The sequence below is a fragment of the Falco naumanni genome, chromosome 10, assembly GCF_017639655.2.
Source record: "Falco naumanni isolate bFalNau1 chromosome 10, bFalNau1.pat, whole genome shotgun sequence".
Lineage (NCBI taxonomy): Eukaryota > Metazoa > Chordata > Aves > Falconiformes > Falconidae > Falco > Falco naumanni.
In genome coordinates, this window is record NC_054063.1 from 9406094 (window position 1) to 9433181 (window position 27088).

General features: G+C 39.9%; 1 protein-coding gene across 5 annotated transcripts in view; it reads right to left on the reverse strand.

The window, feature by feature from the left end:
• The window catches only part of GALNT18 (polypeptide N-acetylgalactosaminyltransferase 18), a 263719-nt gene that overhangs the window by 43030 nt on the left and 193601 nt on the right, over positions 1 to 27088 (reverse strand). For all 5 annotated transcript variants that reach the window (XM_040608026.1, XM_040608028.1, XM_040608025.1 and 2 more), the window contains 3 exons: positions 15356 to 15541; positions 9928 to 10065; positions 7507 to 7602 (listed from right to left, as the gene is read on the reverse strand). In XM_040608026.1, coding sequence (XP_040463960.1) covers positions 7507 to 7602; positions 9928 to 10065; positions 15356 to 15541 — 420 coding nt within the window. The remainder of the gene's footprint in view (positions 1 to 7506; positions 7603 to 9927; positions 10066 to 15355; positions 15542 to 27088) is intronic.

Here is a 27088-nt window from a genome sequence, read left to right on the forward strand (position 1 = left end):
TTCATCCACTATAGGTCCCCAAGAAGAAAGTGTTACGCTGCCTGTGCTAGGCCAAGGAAGGACTGGTTGGTTTTAGAAACCTTTGAAAGATTTCTGTAGCTCCCTGATACACTTATATTCTAAAGAGGCTGCAGCTTTGAAAAAGTGTTTGCTGGATGTAGCTTCTCAGGCATACATCAGAAAAACTCTCTAATTTGTAAGGGATTGCAAAAAACTAACACCAGATTTTGCTTCCATTGCAAACAAGGTCACAGTTTCTATTAACTTTACAGTGATCAAAATCAGGATTTATGACTGAAAAAAATTAACAGAAACATAAATAGCTTCCACAAACTACTCAGCAGGGATGTCTTATATAAGACATTAATTGCCATAGCAAGCAGGCCCTTTACAGAATATGTTTAAAATAAAAAATCAGAATTCATTAATACTTGTAACTATCCTTGCTAGGCAGTTTCATTTACTCTGTAACTTCTCTCTTCTGTCACTTGGACCTGTACTGAACTGAGCAACCTAGGTTTAAAAAAAAAAACAACAAAAAAAACCAAAAAACCCCAAGCTATTCTAGTTCCAGAAGCATTTATGGTGGAAATACCCTTGTTCCCAGGAAGCATGTACATACAGTTTGTGTTAGGCCCAGTGCTTAGATCATTCTACAAGGTTTAGTGAAAAAGACAAAGGAAAACAAGAAGCCTGACTGTGCTGTGTCAGGTGCAGCCTCTGAAGAAGCTGAAGAGCAGCGCAGCCCCCTGTCCCCTCTGCACGGACACCAAGAATCAGGCCAGCCGGCCAAGCTGCCACTCACTTGATGCAGCTGTTTCGCTCTGTATGAATAATGACACATTCACTTTGGCTGTACAAAGACAGAAATGACGACTGTCTGCCGCATGGTGTGACTTTTCACTGCAGAGTATCTGGACCAACATGTAATTGGGTGGTTTGTACAGTTCGGTTTCTGTACAGGACTCTGTATGTGCCTGCATACATTAAATAATCATCGTAAACCAGGCAATTGCTAACTTCAGACCAATATGTTAGCATGTCCTTAGAAAGAAATGGCACTACACAGAGCAGATGTCAGATCAGACTGTCTTTTACACAGACATCGAACGTGTCTAACATTTACCTTGAAGACAAACATGAACATCAACCCTGAGTTTGCACGTGACTGACAGCTGTTAAAACAGCTGCTGTGCTCCTTTTTATTGCTTAAAAAAGACTCCATGACAATGTTTATTGTAGACATCTCATCTTCAGGGCAATGATTTTTCAAGTTTGAAGGGTCAGTCATTGATCCACATCAGCAGGTTTTGTTCTGTTCATCCTTATTCCCTGACAACCACTGAAACGTGCTGATACAGCAGCTGTTAGACGTGGGGCCTTCTGTTTAACTGTTTCCTTGCACAGTCTCCGTTTGCAATGCTTATGTGTTTTACACACATACTTAAGAACACGGTCCTACTTCTAAATAACAAAAGACTTCTTGTTTTCTGAAATGTATATATTTCATAGTAGTTTCTTAGAATGCTGTATTTTTGGCCTAGAACAATGATGATTTCACTATAGGTTCAGTTTTCAGCTGTAGAAGAAGGATACGTGTTCATCCATAAGCCAGTTCTGGATCTGAGGTGTCACAGCTATACACTGTTCTTGAGCGACAGAAACGCCTTTTATCAAAAACTTTTCAGGACAGCAGCAGCATGGTGGTGTTCTGTTGGCAGCAGTGAGACTGTCAAGGAAAAGCAGCTGCAGTATTCAGTATTTCCATGATATATTATTATTTTTTTTAATCAAGTGGAAAGTTGTCATGGAAAGACTGATATGTCATAAATGATAAAATCACATTTTGTCTGTTAACTTCTCCTTCTAAAATGCTCTCTATTGCTTCTTGGTCAGCATACTTCACAGACAGCCGCTCCTAAGAGGGCTCCTGTTGTGCTTCCCAATTCCCCTAACTCTCATTCTGATAAAGCATGGGGTCCTTTTCCCGGCCTTCCTTGGCACTGAAAATGGTCCAATACAACATTAATTTCACTAGGCACAGGAATCTAGAGAAAATTTTTAACACTGCAACAGACTTATTAAAATTAAGGTTCTGTTAAAATACAATTTTGAGATGTTTATATTTGTAATGTCTTGATAACCATAAGATCACACTAAATCTATTCTATTGTAAATGAGTAATTTAGACATCTCTAAACAGACAGATTCTCACACACACAATTATTTGCAAAGCAGTTTTAATTCTTTTGATAAGTGTCTGCTGAACATCTATGAATTTCTCCTCTCCTGTGTTTTACAGATTGGACTAAGAACTATATGGTGTTTGTGATCAACCTAGTAGTTTTTTACTGGAACATGAATTCCCTCAGTGACAGCCATTTTCAGTCATATATATTCTTGGTTACAAATTAACAAGTATTGTGTATGAACAACCACCATGCTAAGAAGCTTCACTGAAGAAAAAGAAAAAAATGTTTTTTACAAAAATATGTATGAATAACATTTTAAAAGGAGCACTCATGACTTGTACAAAGAGTTTTTAGAAGTTCACGGGAGTTTTTGTAACTGCCATTTCCAGTACTTTGCACACTGTGCTTAGAATACAACATTAAGCTTTCAGGTCAGAGTATTACACAGTGTAAACTGGCATAGCTCTACTTGTTGGCATGAATTCCTTTCGTTGCCTTCAGCAGAGATGCAATAAGTTACACCAGACAGGGCTGTAGTCATTGGTTTCCGAGAGTCAGTTTTGCAGTCTCTTGCAAGAATATGAAAGGATATGAATGGGTGTCCCTTTTCACCTGCATTTCTTTTCTAGTAATTCTCCCAGTATATTCTTCTGACCCTGGTCCTCAACTTGAATTCCTCAAAATCTAACTGGTTTGTATTGACTTTCACATCCCTGGGTGAGCTTTGTGGCTTAACTGCTTGTAAATTGAGAAATATATGAGCCAGAAGCTATTGAACAAGGGAACACAGAACTGCCCATTATCCCCTCAATCACAAGCACTTTTCAAGGTAAGTCTGCACTTAAAACACCACTTCATAGACTGATGGCACTTATTATACAATAGTTAAAAGTCTCTAATAACGTGGTCTTTCATTCTCAGCAAAGAATCTTCCAAATTATCACTCAGGGGTAGTTTTAATGCAAGTGACATGCTGTCATCAGTCTGCCTTCAAGATTACAGGCCTGGTTAAACAGCAGTCTTCAACAGCAACAAACATCCAGGCCCAGGTGGGTCCGGAATTAAGAACAGAATGCAGTCAGGCCTGGGGCATGTACTTACTCCAGCTATAAGCAACCATCTTTACTATGCAGAATAGGGGCACTGCTGAAAATGGACCTTTTAAGGCCTAAATGGATGGCTTAATTCTAGCTTTGCTTCAACAACTTCAAGAATTAAAACAGCACCTTTATCCTTTTCTGCATGAACCACTTAAAAAAAAGCAAAACCCCCACAACCTCACATGAACTTTATGTTTTGTACTGTTTTGCTGCTACTATTCTTCTGTCTTCCCTTCTTTTCCTTACATTTATGCCCTCCCACTTTCTCCTTTACTGCCAGTCCACCTCATGTCCCAATTTTCCCGTTTCCCTCTATCATCACACTGAAGGAGGGCTGCTTCCTCACACCCCCCAGCTGGCTCCAGCGTAGTCCCTTTGGCCAGAACCAACTGTGGGCTGTTGTGCTTTGCCTCTGAGCTGTCCTCATGCAATTAAAGCAACGTGATTTCTACCACCACTGAACAGTGTAGTAGGAACCTATTTTAACTGCCGTTGTTAACTATTTTACCATATTGCATTTACTATGGTCGCAATTTTAATAGTTGAGCTGCAGAAGTCAGTTTTGTTCCGCTGTTTCAAAGCAGCAGCAGCAATGCACAGCAGAAGGGGCTTGATACGACAGGCTAAAACATGCTAAAAGCCCCTTCCAAGCAGTTGACCACCAGCACACCAAAGTACCAAAACCACCTTATGGCCTTGATTCATGCATATCTAATAGCTGCCCGTCCCCATGGTGACTACAAGAAGTAGTATCAGATGCTGAGATGTGACACTGATGTTCTTGCTGACGAGTCTGGGGAGCTGCACCAACACACACTGTATGTTGCTGTTGGGACTAATAACAACAGTGTTGATTTTGGACAGTCAGTGACTAAAGGCAGAAATGGAAGGATGTGATGCTTAGGAAGCAATATGCTCTGGCAGCAGAATTGGGGAAGGATGAGCAACTTAGAAAGTTACGCTGTTCGGATGCTATCACTTAGAAAGACAAAGTAGTTAACAACAGAACCTATAATTAACTGGGCAACATTTTGTAATGAAACAATTCTTACTAAAGTAATAGCAAGTCTTCCCTTAAACTCATGGGAACGCATTATTGCGGGAACAACACCCATTTTGTTTTCTTCACTGGTTGAACATGCAAGTTGCTCTACTCAGTGGATGGTATCAAACCCCTGAAGTGTCCAGGCTCATGGGCACCAGGACAAAATACATCTACCTTGGGAAGCACTGTCTGAAGCCAGGAGGGTACAAAAACCAATTGCAGATTCTAGTTTTTCAAGTGCCCTGTCTTTTCAAACCAAGGCAAATACCCTGCTGTGAGAAATTCTTTCTCAGTAGTAGTATCAGAGGACTAAGGAAACAGACAAGAGCATAAGGAAAATGCTCTGATTTTCCATTCCATCCTAGTATTTAACCACATGTAAGATTTGCATCATTTTCTCTATTTCTAGTACAGTACTAGAAAATAACCACAGTTATAAAGAGCTCTAAGATACTAGCAGGAATGAATTACAAATATGCTGTTGTTAGTTGCAGTAGACATATGGAGTGGATTGCAGAAAGGCTGAGGAATCTGAATCTTAGAAGTCTTACCATCACTAATTGTGATGTCTATTTAAAATAAAACTGAAGCACTGCAGGGAAAATTATTTCTGATAATGTCATTGCAATATTTAAGGATATTTGCCTTCCCATTTTCTATTGCTTTTAATTATGAAGCTACACATGATGTTCTCAATATTGTGTGTAAAAAATGGAGCATGGATTTTTAATGTCAGGTACCCAATTCCCTTTCTGTTGACTTCAGTGATTTCCTTCTTGTATAAAATATGCTAAAAGGAAACAGTAGGTGTACATAAATTCTGAAACTGTTACCTTATGTCAAACACCTCATCTAAGCCATCTCCTTTGCAAAAAGATGAAAAATCAAAAACATCTGAAAAAGGTTAGTCGGGGGGAGGAGGCTGTTACCCCTTCTAGAAGAGAGGCTATAGCAGTAACTAAGAGCAGCAACTTAAACTGTGCACAAGGGAATGCCTCCCGATAGCCAGATATTAATGCACATCTAGGTGCAACTGTGCAAAGCCATCCATGTTGGCAGCTCTAACGCTGTAAATGGTGTAACTGCAATGGTAAAACTTTGCACCAGAGCTAAGAATGGCATCGCCAAAACCCTCGGTCATACAAGCAGTCCTGAATTGGGGAACTAATCTTTTTGACTAACCTGTTTTGGCAAGGACTGCCAAGTGGGCAAAATAACCCCCTTTATAGAGCATTTCACAACCACTAGAATAAAATTAGTATCTTGCTAGTATCTTTTGTGGTTACTGGCACATTCACCAAGATTAAAAGGAGTCTTTTTTTCAAATATTTCCAATATGCTAGAGGAAACGTAAGTGGCTGCAGCTCTGCTTAAGCAAGAGATGCAACATATGCAATGGAAATCTTGAAGTATGCCAAATAATGTTTGTTAGTGCTTTCCCTGTTAATACCCTAATCCCTAATATAGAGCAAGTCTACTCAGCTTTTAAAGAAAGTTCTCACTCATTACTGGGATCTTGCTTAAATATGGGCCTTTTTGGGGGTTGTTTTTAACACCATTAGTTACCAAATTAAATGCATAGTAATGGAAGGAGACCCAACATTATAATTATGAAAGGAGCAGAATCTTGTCAAGAAAACTTGCCTCTTTTCCCTCTGTCATGTATTTGCTGCTATCTCATTTATACAGAGCTTCAGCTGACATTCAAAGGCAGTTCTCGATCTGGTGAATACTGAACTGTGCTAATTGAAGTGACTTTTTTTGCTGTTGTTGTTGTTTCTATCTTAACTATAATTAAAATTTCTAATTGGAATTTACAGCCGTGCCTGTAGTGTGTTGTTATCACAGATGATATGCCAGAAGAGAGTTATGATGCTTTCCCAGAAAATGAAGAATAATGGCTCTGGCTCACAGGCGGATTGCACAGTTCCTTAGCGAACACTGAGAACTAGCTTAAAAACCTCCTGGAAGCGAACAGTGGTTACCACATAATTATGTGACAAATAAGCCACAGCCCATGCAGTGAGCGAGTCTGATGGATGGGATTTTCAGATCTTTTTGTCTTCATCATTCATAATTTACTCAAGCATGATGGCACTAGTGATCAATATTAAAGGGCCTCCATGAAGGAAGCCAGCACAGAACACAGTTGCAGCATGTGTAACTTGGCCAGGAAATACACGTGTCCCGCTCACTGTGAGATGCATGTACAGAGGACAAGACTCCCTTGTCTCTCTGTGTTTATATTCCATGGCTGAAACCACATCCATAACTTAAAAGTGGAACACAATAGGGTCCTTTTGAGGAAGCAAATATAAAAGGTAGTCGGAGAAAAAAAATTACTCAGACCGGAGGGATTTTTCAGTTTCTCCACTCACTCCCACAAACATCTATTTCCTTTGTGTCATTTTTGCTTATGTTATTTTACGGAGTTCGGTAATCTGCCCATCTGTCTTTGACAAGCGTGTTCTAGGCCACATAACGTTGTTTTTACTGTCAAGATTCGCCTAGAAACACTTTCACCTGTGCCCCTATACTTAGCCACTTTGGAGAGATACAATGTCTTAACCCTCTTGTCTGCCAAGTTAATAAAACCAGCTGCTGTGTAATGAAATAGAAAGGTTGGGGTAATTCAAGGTTTTGGCACTAACCAGAGCAAAAAGAAAACAGCAGAGAAAGAAGAAAAAGGAGCTTTAGAAGAAGGGCTTCCAAAAGAACAGGGTTTGAAATTTGACACAGCTGTATGGCGTGAAGAAGGTGGCTGTACATTTCAGATTTGTGAAAATGAGACAGTACATAAGTCAAAAAGCTGTTGATTCAGATAACGTGTATATAAACTGTGAGCATACATATGTATGTATGTAATGTGTTTTAAAATGCACTTTCATTCATACGACATGCACAGTTACAGATGAAAAATGAAAATGTGGGTCAGTGCTGACTCTTGTATTCCTTAAATTCTTCCAAAATGAATAAACAAACCTCACTGTCAAAGTGCTAGTATACCAGTGATTCTCAATGTATTGCAGAAACAATGTTCTGGCCTTATAAAAGAGATACTAAAAAGCTTACGGAGGTATTGTTGCAAGAATACAGTGACAGGTACAAGATGGTTCCTCCTACACAGCCTAGCAAGAGCAGCATCAATATCAGAGATCATTAGACTAACCTGTGGTGTCATTCCATGGCAGATGTACATGATCGGGATATTCTCCGTGTCTGGCCCTTGATCAAGGCACAAATCACTTTTCAGGGAATTCTGCAGCTAAAATAAACAGAAAGAAAAAGAAATCAAACAAGCCTTACATGAGGAAAAGACGGTGTGATTACTTTCTTTTCTTTGCAATAAAATCATATGTAGTTGAGCAAGGAAATAAGCAAAATTAAAAATACTTGTTGCAGTGAAAACGTTGAAGAGAGAGCACTTGGAATAAATTCTTCCTTGTAAATAATTTGACATTACTGGTTTCAACAATGTTATAAAAGGTTTCAGGGAAGGTAGATTTCAAAAAGCCTTCAGAGATAGCAATAATTCTTGTTATACATTTTAAAAATACTAAGTCTAATGAGTCTCTGGTATACACTATATACAAAAGACAATTTTTTTGAAGAGTGCAGCTAGCTGAGCAGCATGGATGGAGTTCCAAACACAGGAGAAAGCCCTGCAATGAAACAGCTTTTTCCAGGAGAGTCTTCTGATTTCTGGAAATAATCCAAAAAGTCCTTTCTGCTGACACTTGGAGACTTCTGGCCAATTGGTATGCACTAGCTCTACTTTGCATTATTCCAGGCTAAGCCACGAACAGCAATCTAGCTATGAACAGACTGCAAAGTACTTAGCCCTGTTCATCACAGGGCCCTATATATAAGCTTTGCAATGCTGAGGCAGAATTTTCTTAAAGTGAAGTGCTAAATTAATGAGCACAGATAGCTGGAAGGTCTTTTTGAGTGTGAGGCCAAAGATGTGGACTGCATACCCATGGGCATGCATAAAGGTGCTCAGTGCTATAAGGGAAGTTCAGAGAACATTAAAGAATTGTCTGATGGAGGGAGCAAAGAGGTGATGTGGTTTGCAACCATCTGTGATTAACTGAGCAGCCCTGTCAGTTGTGTACAGGGGCCTCCTTTGAGGAAGACAAATTGATATGCTTAGAAAGGAAGTCTAGAAGTGCACTACTGTGTACTAAGTGTGGAAAAGCCAGAGACTGAAGCCAGGCAGTGAATAAAATCACAACCGTGAACTCATCTCTACAAGATTTCCAACTCTAAACGTAACTCTAAATTCAGTAATAAACAGGACAAATCTCAACATAAAAGAGAAAACATGCATTAGGTATCAGGACTGGCCTTATTCTTATCTGCAAGCCTCGAGAATTAAAAAGTTTAAAAGTTTCCTCTCTCAAACCTTTGTATTTCTTAGGCATAAACATAACCATGACCGTGACTCTAAAATCAGATGTTAGGCATTACCCTCTACCCAAAACAGTGATAAATACCAGCCTTATTAATTCATGCCTAGATCCACCACCGCCTTCAGCTTTTCAAAACCTCTTTCACCAACTCAGATCCTAATACTTGTCCTAGTCCTAATGTTACAACATTTTCCACAACCATCTCCAGAATAAAGGAAGCAAAAAAAAAATATCATCTGTCTTGACCAACATCAGCATATGACTTAGCTGAGAGGGCTGACCCAGCAGTAAAATAGATACAAAGACTTGAGAGTCCGACCTTAACCCTAACAGCGGCTGTGGTGATGAGGTGTTAAAGCAAAAGAGATGAAACGGTGTGTTCCTTTTCACACCAGTCCTCTTCTTACAAACCTTGTAAAATGAGCTAGCTCCTCGGACTTAATTTCTCAAGCTCTTACCCCAGTCACAACTCTACAATAACTTAAAATACCTGTAGAGAAATGACCCCTACAGAAAACAGTCTAATTTAATTACAGGAATCAATTTTTGTGAATATGATGCCAGATAGAGAATGTAAAAAGGACGTCCTAGCTCTACTAGCTTCCTGTGCGTCCATACTAACTTGCCACGCTCATCTTCTGTGTCAGGCACGCCTGACATTTCTACAGGCCAGAACTGCCCCCGCTTTAATTAGCACAGAACAACTCAAAAGAGTGTTTTCGACATAGACAAGGGTACTACTGTCACCCAAGTAATGATGATGATGATCCCAAAATACAGGCATTTGAGGTCATGAATTAAGGTTTGGCTACAGTATTAAGAAGCTTGCAGCTGGAATACTGAGCCTGTTTTGTTAATTCAACTGCTGCCACAAACCTTCCAACTGACAGCTCCAGTGTGTCTAAAAAATCATGCCTTGAGTATCTCTGAGTAGAATGCAATCCACGAAACAAATGAAAAATCAGGGAGGAGGGTAACATTCAGAATAACCTTGGCATAAACTACAGCAGAGCAGCTGTCTCTGTCAACTATCCAGTCTTAACAAATTACTTAACTAGGGACTTGAAGATTATCTGACTCTTCTACTTAGAGCCAGGCATTGTCTTTGTGAATTACTTCCACTATTACACCCTTCTCCCCCACCTTTTAAGAATGGGAAGTGTAAAAAAGATCCTTACCACCCCATAGGCGACAGTATCTGAATACATCCTCATTTCTGGATACACGCTGACGAGATACCACCTGAAAGTCTTGCACTGGAGCTTTTTCCTCAAGGCCTTCCTCTCAGAAATATCACCAATATCAATTCCGGAGTCCTGCACATAAAACAAAGGACAAAAGAAGCAGGAAAGACATCAGTGATACACTTCTGTGTAAACTATCATCCAGCATCTCCCTCATTGCAAAGACAATTATGACCTATGATAATTATCAGCTTTTGGTTGTGGAGCGAGTCTGCTCCCCACATGCACGCCCTAAGTGCCCCATTAAATGGGACAGGGGTCACCATGGTGGGGTCTCTTCCAGAGCCTGCTTTGGTCATTGGAGCCACTCCTGCAGACTTTGGTGGGGTTCAGCGCTGACTTGCAAGGAGGATCACTGTTCTCCAGTTCCCTGGCACTTTCCAGATCCAGCAGTAATTGGCAGGAAGTAGCAAGTTGCCCTAGAAACAACTTTATTGCTGGTGTCCCACTGCGGCCTAATCATTAATATATGACACTTTCTGGCCAGTTCTGAAGCCTGGGTTTACTGCTTCCCTGCAAAGAGCAGAAGCCGTGCTCACCTTTCTGAAATAGCACTTACTAAATTTCTCTTGTAATGTAAAAAGAGAAGTTGATATTTTTGTTAAAAGCAATTGCAAAATATTTTCTCCCCTAATTTTTATTCTCCTTTACAATTTCTAGCTAACCTAATTTGTACTTACTGTAAGAGCAGAGGATAAAGCGTGAGTTTTGTAAAGGTCCTGTATATAAAAAAATCAATAATTTATCACGTTAAAATCACACAGTGGAATTTTTTAGAGAGGGATCTAAGCATAAATTCATGGCTGTGTTTGACAGGAAGTAAAAATGAGACATTTTGCTCCACACTGTGCTCTAGCACTTCTGCCTCAAACAAAACACAGGATAAATAATTTTCATAGGGAAATCCTATAATCTATCTACTTAAACAGAAGCCTTTACTGGGCCATAAGTGCCTGAAAGACTTTGTCAGCCACCAGATACGATTTAAAAATAGCATTGAAAGCACTGAATATTCTTAGTTACACATCAAAAAGGTATCTTTCTAAGTATCTAGGTTTCTGAGCAGCTGAAGCAACAACTGCTTCTTACATCCTGAAGTACTGAATTAATGAATTAATCTGGAACAAGTCTATTTTATTATGGAAGCATTTTCTAACTAAAGTAAAATTGATTTCCACATTAGCAAAGTATACTAAAAAGTAGGAAATTGAGGTCTGGCATAAACAGGCATAACTCGGATTAATCCTCAAAAATGATGGCTCTCCTCCCCTTAAGCCCTACATCATTCATAAGACTTTATGTGGAACTACTCCTTAAGTGATGCTTTTTTCCTGACACTCCTAGCAAGTGACTGGACAGAGGAACGTGCTGTAGGCTGTTCTAAGACAACCAACCAATCCCAAGGACAAATCCTGCATGTCCACGTCCCGTGGACAGGAGGGAAAAGGAGGATGCCAGCACACAGACATTCCACTGCCAGCACTAACCAGGCTTCCTAGGATCAGGTACTAAATTGGTCCAGTGCATCCCAGCTCCTTTCACATGCAACCCTACAGGCACCAACGCTTGTTTCCTCACGGTTTACTGTGTAAGGTAAGAGTGAGCATCTGGTGCCTCAGTAATCACATCCTCCCATGCAGCTGGAGAAGGAAAACAGCTCGCTTGTAGCACACTGGCTCTATCACCAGCAACAATAAAGTGTGTTCCCCAAAGCTGAGAACATGATGGGAGGGGAAAAAAGTGAAAAACAAACCCCAAAACATAAGGGAGCATACATGGAGAGCACAGTTCTTGCTTCTGAGACTTGAAAAAAACTTTCCTTTGGGTTTTAAGTGCTTTTCTGAATCTATTTATCTAAGTAGTTATGATGCAGGAATCACCCTGGTATCTGAGATCCCCGTTTGAAACCCTTGGTATTTCAGATCCACCCACAGAGATCCCAAGGCGGCAGTCACAGCACACTGCCAAATGACTCTTAACTCCTTTAGATTATTAGCTCTCAAAGACTAAACCCTTTAGAAACATCTGACTACGGGGCTTCTCAGAGATCTGGGAATTGTTCCATGGAAAAAAACAGGTCCTGTGGTTAACATTTTAGAATACATATTTCATGGAAAGTCCAACTGTTTTAACTGAATACATTTCTATTACCTACACAGCCCATTACCAGTGCACTGGTTCATCAGCTTCCAGACAGAGAATTACTCCTGCAGTCAGCCACTTGCGTACCAGTATTTGGCCATGCTATCTGTCTGTCCTCTCCGCATGTTTCTCACAATGACATCTCAACGTCTTTTTGCTTAAGCTGAAACTAGGTTTGATTTGAAAATTGCCCTTTGGTCTTTCACCTTTCATTTGATTTTGAGGTAAGCAAAGATGAAACAGAATATTGCCGTCCAATCTGATATCCAAGTTTGATCTAATCCATCCCCAGCCTTTCTCATCCACCATTTCTTTGCTCCCTGCCTACTGCAAGTCTGTATCGGAAGTGTCCCACAAGGGTTAAATTATTTTTTAGGTTGCTGCTTTACACTGAATACTCGCTCTTTCTGCTAATGTTTCTATACCAAGCAGAGCCTGCATTGCTTCTAACCTTTTGATGTAAAAAAATAAAAAAGGATTCCCACTAACGATGTAGGTTTTCCTTGGACTGACTAATTCAATGGCAATGCTTGGGACTATAATTTTGTACTGTGTTTTCCTCTTTCCCTTAAAAAGGTCAAAGGCTTCCCTTTAACATGCACCTGCTTCCTACTGCTCTAGAGTCAGTTCAGTACTTAACAAAGTTTAGCATGGGAAAGAAAAAGGAATTCCCAGGTCATTGGAGCTCTTCCCCTGATTCTCGGCAGCAGGCCTCGCATGATGAACACAAAGATGCTTAGAACAGCTTCAAATTACACAACTGATTGGGGTACTCGAGCACATGTCACGCAGTCAGACAAAACAGAGCCCCAACACTGTTAAGTCCTTCCCTGTTTTCCACGTGGCAAAAGACAGAAGCTGGGTGAACACTTGAATGTACCCAGCTGTAAGTCACAGACGCCATCTGACAGGAAAACCTTCTGATGGTCACATAGGTGCCACACTGTCTCTGAACATCCTGTAGCAATTACTAGGCAACGACCAGAATCCAGCTTTACAAGCCTGTTACAACTGTGAAAACTAAGCTGTTTCCCAGTATATTTTAAATAAGTGTGAGGGCATGTGTGTGTTTATTTGGTTTTCTGCAGTGGTGAGAAATACAAATGAAGGTTCTTTGTGCTACAGGTTCTGTACATACATACTGATAGATTTCTCCCAGCAACAGAGGCATCTCGTTACATTGCAGGAGAGGCTACCACCATTAAAAGCTGATTTAGTGCTTGCCATTTCCAGCTTTTAACTCTGCACTACGGTTTGACAGCGGTAGCCTTTGTGAAGATGAAGAGAGTATAATCTACATTGCAATTTATTCAAGCAGTTCAGTGCAATGATTAGTACATTTGTGGTGGAAAAATGACTGGAGATTGAAGTAGTAAGAAAACTCGTTACTCCTCTTCAAGACTATACAAAACATCAGTTGTAGCAGTACAACATCTACCATGAAAAAACCTTGATGCACTTTGTGACCTGAAGAAACTGGTTCAATCCACTCACTGCATTTATTTTTCCTTTGTTTAATAACATGTATTTTTTTCCTTTAATAAATGAGTTTTAAAATTTATTGTAACAGGCTTATTTTTTTCTGATCTATCGGCACAGTCGAGACTGTGTTATTATTACTTGTTAAATTTCCATTTAAAAATAATAATAATGACTTATCTTCATATTCTTTACGAAACTGATTTCCAAATTGCATTGAGATCTCAACTTTTCACAAGATTAGGCACCACCACCATAATTTCTGGATGAATATTATGCAAATACGTGTATACTACTGTATATCCTGTCTACCAAAAGGGACTTCTGAGTTTTGTGCTAATGCTATGTTTGCAAGTCAAAAAATGACACGTAATCAATCAATGAAGATCAACCAATCTTTAGGAAAATAACAATAAAAATAGAAACTGAAATTTAGATCTATCAGGCTAATCACAAATTCATTTGAAATTGTTTTGATGTAAAAAAGTGACCCTATCTTCTAGAAATGTCTTCATTCTTGTATGCACTGCTGTGCAGCTACTCAAAACAGGGACACTTAAAGGGTAGCTTGGATTCTATGAGCATGGGACTAAGGTCCTTTCCCTATACGAGGTCATAAAGGATTTTTTTCCTAGCACTTCCATGGTATATTATGTGGCTAATTCTGCAACCTAAAAACAGGACAGTGACTTCCCCACTTTGCCAAAATGATCTAGTTTTTAACCATGAGAGATAAAGAAAACTATTGAAACCAGCTGAGTCAACATCAGTATTCATATATCTAGCTGGGTTTTGGTTTCTAACCTTTTTTCCTTATTAAAGGCGAAGTACAGCATTTTATTTAATGGCAGCAAAATGAGTTTCTCTGAACAGCTGCAAAATCACTCAGACAAATTTTAAAAGAAAAAATAAACTGTCCAAGTTCATTTAAGTCTAGAATACTTGCTTTTTCTATACTGATGATAACTGCACACTAAGTCAAAGAAACAACCTGTTCTGCATGGATCCTGCAAGTTTTTCAGAACAGGTACAGTTGCCCTTTCTCAGATCACTATAGCTCTTAACAGTTCACAGCCAAAATACCATTGACTACAGAGATGAGGAACAACTGCAGTCAGATATCAAACTGAACTCTCAGGTTAGCTGTCCAGCATTATCTTTTCAATATAATGGACCAGCCATTGCTCATCTGTGGAAAAGAAATCTGGACAAGAAGGCCAAAAGGGAGTTGCAGCTAGATTCTGCAGTTTGTCATGACATCCACCTTACTCTGATGTGAAATTATTCAAGAGTGAAACACTCACACTTGAATCGATAGATGTTAACACCCTTTGCCCCCTGGCAGAATTCCCCTCACAAATGTGGCAGAATTATAGCTCTCTTTGATGGTAAATGAGAGATTCAAATTCAAAATAAGGTGTGTAATATGGATTTGATGCTGCTGTTTTCCACATTTCTGCAGCTACTAGATTAAAATCTCCATGAAGAGTCATCAGCGAGAATGATGAACTTGATAATTTGTAAGGATAATTTGAAGATAAAGAAATTATTCTAGAATAAGACACAATATATTTTTTTTATATAAGTGTGTATGTATAGGCATATCTTATGTCTATATATAAGACATAAATACATATATATGTGTATGCAAATAACAAAATCCTAGCAGAAAAATAAAAATTCAGAGTAGGAACCAAACCTAAAAGGATCTAAAGCCAAAGACTGCAAACACTGGACTCACCTCCTGGGGTATGTTCCATGCCATATAGACATGGCTCTTAAATTCATCCATCCAGACTTCAGCCACCCTTAGTGCATTTCTCCGGACATGAGCAGTTAGATCTTCTGTGTATGGTTTATGTGCTCTTTCAATGTGGGCAATCCTGGAGCAAGGCAGAACCTCAACACTTCCTCCACATTGCCATACCTAGGAGAAAAAAAAGACATTCTGCTAGTGAGAGCTCCCTACACCACTGCTGTCTTTTAATAAATAGACTGAAATTGTTTTATTGTTATGAAGGAGAATAACTATGCGGAACTTATTTGACTATATAGAGGGGGGTTTTAGACAGTTGTAAGAGGAGAGAGTTATTACCTTGCCTTACCATGAATTATTAGTACTACTTAACCTTATGGTAGAATCATTACGTTACCAGTAGCCTCTCACCACAGTCATCCTGGATCAATTTAGCTGTTCTCAAGATTAATAAAATCATTTATAGGGAATCCAAAACAATAGCATCTGGGTTCAAGTTTTAATGCCTTGAAGGCATTTCTGTTAAGACTGTGCACAGTCGATCTCAGTGCGTACATGCTCTATTCAGGATCTTGAACTAGGCAACCTTACGTAAAAGGGAAACTAAGCAAATAAACTTTTTAAAATCACTAAAGCTTCAGGTTCTAGGAAGACTAGGAATATAAATCCATCTTGTGCTTTGTTTTAAGCACAGCTCAGAAAGGACCAGGTTTATTTCTTTCGAGAGTGAGTGATTAAGACTGCCTGGTGAAAATGTACTGTGAACAACTTCAACACACACTACTCTCAAAAACGATAATACATTTATAATGTAGGTTACTGTACCTGCTCCAGTGCATTTCAGTTTTGCCCACTACCACAGCTGAGCTAACATCCATAATGTTGATCCTAAGTTTTACGTTTATTTCTGCTTTTGTCTCTTTCTGCTTTTAGCAAAAGAGACAACTACTTTGGCAGTCTTGGCAATCAGTGAAGTACTTACTTGAATTATTTTACATGGAAGCTCTTTTTCTGTGTATCTTGTATTATTGTAAACTTCCTAACAAGATCAAGGCGTCCCGCTCATAATGGTCACGTGGATGCAGCTCAGGTGAAAACCCAGACGTACTCTGTTTGATCCTGCTGAACAAGTACCTCGGTGTCCCAGAGGCATGCGTACTCACTGAGAAGTGACGGAATTTACCTTACAGTCCTGCTAGCAGAGATTGCCGAGGCTTGGTATCCCATACCAAGAGAGCAAAATATGACACCAAGTGTGCTCCTTCCTCATGCAACTAATCCAGGAGAGACTATATTCTGGTCTCCCTCCTGGTGGCCAGGGATGTGGGTTGGCAGAACACCGTGTTCTGGAGCTGATCTCAGACCCCTCAGGTCTGTCCATCCTATAGTCATATGCTCTACTAAGGAGGCACTTTGTTCAGTCATTCATTTTATATATTTAGACATCTGGCTTGAATACAGCATTTAGGCATTTGGCAGCTCCTGAGACCAGAAAATGTGGCGTGGGTTCAGTGTTTACAAAGCCTTTTCTGAACAAGTGCCTAATTGCATTCAGCATATGCTGGGAAAAGAGATAGAGCCTTGGTTTTCAGAGCACTCTGGAAGACGAGCTATCCCGTAAACCTGCTGCACAGTAGAGAAGGGAGCTGAACAGACTTCAGCATGTCTCTGTGTTCAGAACTTAGAAACCCGTAAGAATAAATAAACATAACCACTACCAACATCCAAGCAAAACTGAGATGATCATAAATATTTTTAAACAAATAGGCAATTGATCTGGCACAAAAATAAATAATCTGGAAACAGCATTTGCGTCCTTTCTTTCTAGATGTCATATACAGTGGGCAATCCAGTTTAATGATCTAACAAAAATAATAGTTTGTCAAACATCTAATTCTAAATGGTTTGACTACACTTCCTAATAAAGATTAAATGTGAAATATCACCAGGCTTTGCTCACACAATGCCCGCTTTCAGTCCAACCCGTTTCTCAGCACGGCATTGACATCCAGCTATAAATTGTTTCAGAGTTACTCACTGCACACTGTTTAAATTAGTATCATAAAAGACAAGGAAGATGTAGAGATGGTCATAACTTAGCCTAGGACACGACAATTCACATACTGCGTGTGCTGCCTCATCTTTGCTCATTTTAACTACGAATGGCCTTGATCCAAGTCCAACATGTGAACACCAAATCTTTTGTGGGATTTTTAGAGTTGGGTCTGAATACCATCTTGACAGCAAGCTGAGCCAAAAATTCACAACCTATAATAAGCTGAATTTCCAAGTAATTTTCTAGGATCTGAAAAACTGAAGAGCAGACTCATCTATAATTTTAGTACTGATTCAGTAATCAGTAAAATCTAATTTGACTTTATAATGAAGTCATATGTGTTTTCAAAAAACATCCTGAGATGACAAAGTCTTTAATATAGTTTGTAAATAACACCCACTACCTGAATAAACACCAATTAATCATACCTGGTGGCCACTCCTTTCTCTCAGACACTGTCAGTCTTTGTTCTATTTCCAAACACTAATTAATTACTCTGCAAGAACAATGGATTCACTTAAAAACTTGATGCTAAGAGGGAGCTGTCAATACAGACACTGACAGAACAGGTGGATTGTATTAAAAAGCTTCAAAACCAGATTCCATTATTTCTAAACAAAAATGTCCTGCAATTCATGAAAATCTGATTAGCATGTGCCAAGGCTGGACTAGAGCTCTATGCTAACAGTTTCCATACATCAAGTGAAGAACACACCAACTGGAGTTCCCTGTCCAGAATTCAGCTCTCAGAATCCAGTTCAGTGTGTTTTCAGTGCTTCCTTCCAAGAGACCTCAGAAAGGGCTCTTTATTCTTGAATTTCCTGAGGAGGTACATACATTTGGTATAGCCCCAAGAAGGGCTTGGAGGGCTTCCTCTTCTTGAAAGGGTTCCTTCATCAGTAGTAAAAGGTAGAAAAATTCCATTAAAAAATTCAAGGTGGAGAGGGACAGTAGCAATGCCAAGGCAACTTCTAACACTTACAAAGCTGAAAGACTAAAATCAGCAAAGCCTATCACCTAAACTAAGAAAAACAAGTGGGAGACAAGAACATTAAACGAATACTGATAATCTATTTGGAGAAAGAAAAAGGGGCAGGGACATGCCTCCCTTTTAAATATTCAGTTGTTATGACTCATGGGAAGAATTTGTCCAGGCTCTAAGCACTTCTTACTGTTAATTTACTGAAAGTACATTTACACATAAGCTATAATTGCAGCCCTACATCTGTGTGAATTTATGTTCATCAAGGTTAAAGCAGCCCCACAGAGCAAACGGAAAACATGTTCTTTGCACTGGAAGAGCCAGGAAAGCAGAAGATGCTTAAAACTGCAGACAGAACACAGGTGGGGGCACAACAGATCCACTGTAACTTTCGCTCTGTTAAAAGAGTAAAGGACCCAAGTACTGGGTGGTCCGTCGGGATGGCACAAGCCAGGCAGCTACTGAAGCAGTGACACACCAAATGGCTTCCTTAAGAATTCTGCGAAGGCGTAAGCCCTAATACTGCTATGCTGTCATCCCGCACTCGTTCCCACCAAAACGAGGGCAGTAGCGACAGCGTTTGTACAGCCTTCAGTGTGCAGTGGAGATGGGTGACTCACACATCCTTAGAAACGTCTAAAGCTGGTTATAATTTTTTTTACAGCAAGTTCCATTCACATCTGGAAAATCTACTTCACTAGACAAAGGGTCTCCATTTTTATTTAGTTTTATTTTTAATTCCAAATCCTCTTCAATTGCATTTAAACATATTAGAATTTGCATAATTAATCAAAACAATTACAACTCTGAATCTGATCCCCTCTTGAATATCTAATTTATACTTCATTATAAAAATGATATAACACTTCTCCATTAAAAGCGTTTCTTTTTATCTCTTTAATAACTGACTTCATTTCATGTTGTGGAAGCTAAATCTAATAAAAAAAATAAACCCTACATGATGCTGAGCACTTTATTAGCATGTACTGCATTCATTAAATTTACACAGATCACGCAGTTTCTCCAAGAACTGATGTGACCGTGTTTGAAACCATCATTTCGTTTGGACTGCAAACAAAACTTTTTAATAATTGTGTTCCCTAAAAGCTGAAGCAATTTCTAGCTTCTGTGGAATCCGCAAATGACAAAATTAGAAGAACTCATTAAAGATGCCCTGAAGATAGTAACAGTCAGTGTGAATTAATTACTGCTGTGGATACAAACAAACAGTCACCAATATCTTTAAAATATATTTTGGGGAACACTTCAATGCAAAAATATTTGTGAATCTTGTTAACCTTTGTCATTACCATTAATCATTTACTGATAACCAGTAATGAGCTTGATGTTTTACAGGCAAGTATGAATGAACTGTTTTTATTCAATACCATGAGCCAAGTCTGTGATTATTTTGGGTCTGCATTTTTATTTTGGCAACTTGACAGGTAACTGCAGAAGGTACAGAGAGAATGGTCAGATACAAAGACCACTGACATCAATGTTCATGTTCTCAGCAGCAATAAGTGGGTTTTGGATTGCACCCTGAAAGTCTTTGGATTGTCACGTACATTTAGGTATCTGTCTGTCTCAACCTAGAAACTATACTCACTAGAAAGACATTAATATTTATATATGTTACTAAATATTTATTGTACTGGGCATTTTTTATTTATATTTATGTTACTGGATATATGTTAATCTTTATTTAGGTCATATCTCCACCGAAGTGAGATAATCTTCACTAAATAATTGCAGTAGCGACAATAAGTACTGATGGACTTGGCTAACTTTCCCAAATTCAGCAAGAAGCCATGCACAGCTTTGCTTTTTCCACTGGTCTCAAATAGCTTCCTCCCATTGAAGAAGCTTGCCCAAACAGTAGAATTAAATGCAGAGTTCTGGCTTGAGTCACATAAATTCAGGATTAGAAAAATGAGAATATAGATGGACAGAAACAGAAAGAAAATACACTGTTTACTGAAGCCATGATTCTGGTTTACTGCCTGTTCCTAGTGCTGAACGGGCTGGAAAAGAGCATCATGTCACTGGTGTGTACGCCTGTGGGGTGGGAAATCGAGGCGCAACTTCATTTCAAGGAGGGACTGCCTATAGTCACAGCTCAGAACAGTAGGCATAGAGAAATCGAGACTGGAGAGAGATATCTTTAAAATTCCTTCATCTGTTTTACTGAAGCCCTGTGAGGTTTTTGAAAACTATTCTATTTCTTATCATCGTATAAGCCTTTTCAGGTAAACTTATCTATTTGTGTGCGAGAATAGCTTGTTTCCATAATCGAGCTGATAATCTTAACGTGAAACTCTAAGCAACCTACAGAAACATACCCCCACAATCTAAAATACTTTAAAAAAGGAAATAAAAGGCTTTAACATAACTGGAGCTGCTCTCAATTTTTTAAATGTAAATTATCCCTTAAATCTTACTTTTGAAGTCATCATTAATTGCCTCATAGGCCTCATTAATTGTGCCTTTATAAAACACACTCATTGAAAAATACATGCAAATATTCTTCCCATATTAAATTGTCAGTAGTTTCCTTCCTCTTTTAGCTAATTGCTTCATTATGTACTTTTCAAATTGTTTTGTTCTGCAGGGATTAATTTTGCACTGTCTTCATGAGCTGCGAAACTTTTACAATGTATTGTCAAACCCAATGTTGTGTTGCTGGTTTACAACTGCAGGAGTGACTCTGCTTTTTGTTACTAGGAGATAATAGGCTTCAAGGGTCACTAAAGGCATGTGCTTCATTCAGGTCTCTTTCAAACGTGTCTATCTCATTGCTAGGCACAGCAATAACCAACATATAAATCTGCCCAGTTTAAGTCATGAATAGGAAGAGTAAAAGAAACGGCTTTTCATCTTAAAAGGCAAAAAAGCAGCAAACTGAATAACCACATCACCACTGGTTTAGTATTCATGGAGCAACTTACTGCACTGCCCGTCTTTTATGTTTTTAGCTTTCTCTGCCTTACCACAGCTGTACTTCGCCTGATCTAATCTTGCACTAATCTTAAAGACTTGATCAGTAGTACCAGAATACCAGGAACAGAACACAACACAACGGAACACAGTATTTTCAGTTGGAAGGGACCTACAACGATCATCTAGTCCAGCTGCCTGACCAGTTCAGGGCTGCCCAGAAGTTAAAGCATGGTATTGAGGGCATTATCCAAATGTCTCTTAAACACTTGCAGACTTGGGGCATCGACCACCTCTCCCAAGAAGTCTCTTCCAGTGTCTGACCACCCTCTCGGTAAAGGAATGCTTCCTGATGTCCAGGCTGAACCTCCCCTGGGCCAGCTTTGAACCCTTCCCACATGCCCTATCACTAGACACAGGGAGAAGAGACTGGCACGTCCCTCTCCACCTCCCTTCCTCAGGAAGCTGTAGCGAGCAGTCAGGTCACCCCTCAGCCCCCTTTTCTCCAAACTAGACAAACCCAAAGTCCCTAGCTGCTCCTCACAGGACATGCTTTCCAGCCCCTTCACCAGCTGTGTTCCCTCCTCTGGGCGCATTCAAGGACCTTCACATCCTTCTTAAACTGTGGGGCCCAGAACCGCACAGCGCTCCAGGTGCCAAATACAGCAGGACAGTCGCTGCTCTTGATGCTGTGTTCGATGCCCCCCAGCGTGGGGTTTGCCCTCCCGGCTGCCAGGGCATGCTGCTGACTGACCAGCACTCCGGGTCCCTTCCTGCAGGGCTGCTCCCCAGCGCTCCTCTCCCAGTTCGTACTTGTGCCCAGCGTCACTCTGTCCTAGGTGCAGAGTCTGCCATTTGGACTTGTTATGTTTCATCCCATTAATCACTGCCCAATACTCCTAGACATCTAGATCCTTCTACAAGGTACCTTGTGCCTCAAGAAACTCAACAGCACCTCCCAGTTTGGCATTACCAGCAATTTTGCTCACGGTGCACTCAACTTCTGCACTCAGAGCACCGATAAATCTATTGAACATGGCTGGGCACAGAACTGAACCCTGAGGAACACCGCCAGTGACTGGCTGCCACCCAGACGTAGCCCCATTCACTACAACCCCTGGCACCCTGCCCTCAGCCAGTTCCTCACCCAGCACAACGTGAACCTGCTCATCCCACAGCTGGACAACTTGTCCAGAAGGGTGCTGTGACGGACAGTATCAAAAGCCTTACTAAAATCCAAAAAACTACATCCACTGCCTTCCCTTCATCCACTACGCAGGTGACCTTATCATAGAATCCATCCCAGTCATCCAGTCAGTTCTGTTACACCACAGCAATCCCTTCCTCTTCCTCACTGGTCTTCCTCTAATCTTTGTTAGATCACTAAATCAGTCTTGCAGTACTAAAAACTCTCCATGAAATCAAATTCTAGAGAGATCTCACCTCAGTATCATGTTAAAACAAATACGGAATCTTCACAGACTAGGCCATGAATAATTGCTATACCAGAAACTACAATGGCATTGCCACCATGCCGTGACTTAGAAGTGCAGAAACATATTAAACATGAGACTGTCTTATAATAATGCACTAATTAATTTGCATCTCACCTGGGTCCACTGATTTGTGAATGCATGTTGCCTGAAACTGTTTTCTTTCCATACCACTATAAACAGTTTCCTATCATAAAACGTCAAGATGTGCGTATTACTGCCCAGTTGGTGATGTGCAACCACACAGGCACAACCAGTGAAAAAACATCTGTGAGAAATCTTCAAGGCCTCATCCTCCTTCCTTGTAGGGTACAGGGATGCTGTGCATTAGCTGGTGCTGTATCAATCATTTGCTTTCCTGTGGGAGCAGCTAATAAAATGTTCTCTCCCCAGAAAGAGCAAAACCACAAAAATGATTCACTGGTAATGTTGTCTGTATGTATAATTACACATGCTGTAGCTGCAGGTTACCTGCTGAGGCATTCATGGGCAAAACAGGGGGGAAAAGCCAATTATTCCCCTGTAGGTTTGACACAAAACCAGAACAAGCCAGAAAAAGACAGCTTCTGTTGATGTCATGACTGGCACCTGTTTGGAGGCATGACATTTCTTATTTTATTCTCAATAGAGGCTGTGGTGGTTTTTTTCCTGTTGGAATTACAACCCTGTAAATACAGAATTTTTGTCTGTGTCATCTTGGGATATAGGTTGTTAACACAGTGAGGTACTTTCCAAAACAAAATCAACCTTAGCAATAATTCTGGCCCTGCTGAGAAGCCACTACAGGTTATACAGGGCGTGAGGCAAGTACTTACACCATACTGACACTGTCGAAGAATTGGGTTTATCTTGGTGAACGTGTGGGCTATGAAAAGCATTGGCTACATCTTGTAAGAAGTAACATTCGGTCCATCTTTACAAATTTTACTTGCAGAGTTCAGTCTAGAAAGGGTCTCTTCTTAATTCACAAAACGGATAAAAATAAAATAGACATCTTCCTATTTAAAGCTTTAATGTAAAGTTAAAAAGAAATCACTACCTTAAATAGCAGTATTTAAATTTTACCTAAAAGCAGACACTAAGAATATTCTTATTCTTGTACTTCTCAGGCCTTCCCCTTGGCACATCAACCCAGCACTGTTGAGCAGCACCATGATCATACACTCAGGATTTTTTCTGTACAGCAAGTCATTCCCCGGTGGGAAGGGCTATGGCCCACTTCATAAAATCAAGTGAAAACATGGCTTCAAGACCGCAGCAAGTGATGACAGCTGTCAGTGCAAGAATGGGGGACATCTAGATTCATTCTCCTGAAGGGTATTTTGGGAATATCTACATTGCTTAGTGGAGTGCCGTGAAAGGGGACCCGGCAGCAAGGACAAAAGAGGATGCTATGCACACACGGCATATCCCACCGCTCGCTCTCTGTGCAAACAGTTCCTCAGCACAGCAGCTCGGTGAAAAATCCTCTTGGTTTCTTTGTTCCCTCCCAGTCCTTTCCACCTCTTGGTGCACTAGCCACTCAATTTTTCCAACACAACAGTTTGTGAGGCAGCTTGGTAAACCATAAACTGATTAATATTAAAATTAACCTGTCAGCTGGCAAAAAAAAAATAAATTACAATGTCAAGGTTTACTTCTGAACTGGGGGTGTTCATAGAAAGTGGGTACGGGGTGGCCTTGCAGCCAGCTACGTTGGCAGTGCCAAAGCACAGGTGTGCTGCGAGAGTGCTAACGAGGATGGCAAGGAGAAGGAGGAGAAGGAGGAGAAAACACAAACCAGCGTAGCTGTTTAAGCCTATGTGCTGTGAAACTACACCCTAGCTTGTACACTGTACAGAGGCTTTCCTTAATAAAAACAGAAATCTATTTACATGTGATATATTCATGATTTCATATAATTTATGGACTGGACTATAAACACTGGCAGGTAAATTTCGGGAAGCTTCTAGGGAAAGAGGAAAAAGTCAAAAATGTTTTCAGATGAATACAGAGATTTGGGGCACATGTAAACATCTGCACTTGCTTGTGATTATCAAAAAGAACACTTTTGCAAGGGCCTAAGACAGGGATCTCGGGTGAGAAACACTTAGGATACACAAACACTTTGGACTGGTAATGACTGGACATGTAAGCCAGCAACAAGCTTCCATGCACCGTATGGGAGAGACTGGGTTAACTAGTCAGCAATGAAGAATCATGATCCCAGCAGCTGGGGTGGGGGGAAGTTAAAAAAGAAAGAGATAAAAGGACAGGTAGTTAGCACCACACACACCTTCAGGAAAAAAACAAACAACCCACACTCCCAAACAAGCAAGCAAAAAGGAAGTCACCTCTAGAATTTGAGAAAAAATAGATCAGGGAGAGGCATGACAGACTTTATGTCTGCTTGCTCTGCAACAGAGGGACCTTGTCCTATGAACAACACCACAAAGAACACTGGGACAATTTTCTGGTCCAGTAACTCATTTCCTCATCTCTGTCCAAAAAATGCATTCCTCTATTTCTCCACCAACAGAAAAAGCATCAGCAACACGTAAGTTCTATAGGAAAACTGCCAGGCTAATCAGAAATGAAGCAGATACATTTATTACAGTATTATTTTATTGCAAATGCAACTAATTGCACTATGGCAATATACAGTATAAAAGTAGTGTGCCGTACTCAGTCTGAACTATAAATGCAATTTTCCTCCTGGGTCAGCTGATGTAAAGTCTTGATATGTTGTTTAGTGGGTACAAGATCCATTCCTTTTCCCTTAAAGGGCTATTACCTTCTAACAAAATTTCCTCTTACCCATTTAACAGGGCCATTATATCCCTGTGAACACTAATTCATCTGCAAGCGCAAAGTCTTTGTGACATACATAATTACTCTAAGTAAAAGCCTGGGCTTACATTCCCTTGACTCTGATGATGACTTAAGTCTGCGACCTGAGGCAAATCACTGAATATTTGTTCAAGCATCCCTAAAAATGGTACAAACAACTTTGTTGTAACAGATATTTGGAAGCTTTATCAAACATGTAGGCTGCTTTAAAAGACAAAATGATTGCTACAGGCTTGCCCTTGATCGAAATTCTGCTGACTTCAGTGGTGATTGGCATAGGCCTTTTAAGTCTGCTGAAAACTAGACTTGAACAATCTAATGCAGGATCTAATTGACTGCACCCAGTTGATCGCAATGGATTTGTAGGGGCTTCTGTAACTACAACTACTGCTTGTGCAAGCACTACCCAGGAGCAGAGCCTAAATGACAGTGAGAAACGACAGATCTACACTCGCGTTTTGTTTCTGCTGTAACGCAGTTGCCAACACAGCTCCTGTTTGGTCTCTTGGATAAGCAATGTGATTCCAGTTTGCCCTCCAAATGCGATCCGGTCCCTTAAAAGCATGCTTAAGTCCATTCAGTTGGGAATGATTGAACATAAACCACAAAGAAGTATTACTCATCCTAACTTGAGTTTAAGAATATGGTTCTGGGGCACAGTAAATGAATCTTTCAAAAATCTCAGATGAAGTGACTGAGCTGCTCAAAAAGGATGCTGTCAAGTCTTACATCAACCAGCCTGCCTTTATTTTCTTATGGGGCAAAAAATAAAATAGCTTTGCAAGAAAATATTTGCTTGAGGAGAAAATACAGTGTTGCTTCTAAGATTCAAAATGCATTCATATTTTGAACTCATCTGTCAGCTTCTAGCTCAAGGCAACAGAACTCTATTAATATTTATTTAATAATATATGTTTAATATTTTACAAATGCTATTACAAAGCCACAGACAAGGGTAAAAAATCTTCAAAGTTAAAATAATACACCAAATTAGAGGCAAATAGAACTGAGAAACTAATTCACTAGAGTCACAGAGAATAATGCTCCAATCAAAGACCTGTTTTCTGTAGCTTGGTACGGTTTACCAGCAATGGATGCTTCAGATACAGTTTCCAATAGTTGGGGATTTTCTTGCACTCGTGTAACACAAATAACTAAATATTTGTGCAGATGATGAGATGACAAAAATACTTCCTGGGACAGGATAGTTGGATAAGTCTCCATTTCATCAGGGTCTAATTTCTGTCCCTTCACAGTGAAAATTCCATCAGTTCAGCCAAAACCAAACCATTTCACAATTTTAGAAGACACTATAATGGTTTCTCCTTTATAATGAAAAGAAATCCTAAATAGGTAGACTTTGCTTCTCAGAAGCCTCTAAGCTGGGAAATTAAATCTTATCTCACATCACTGAAGATGCA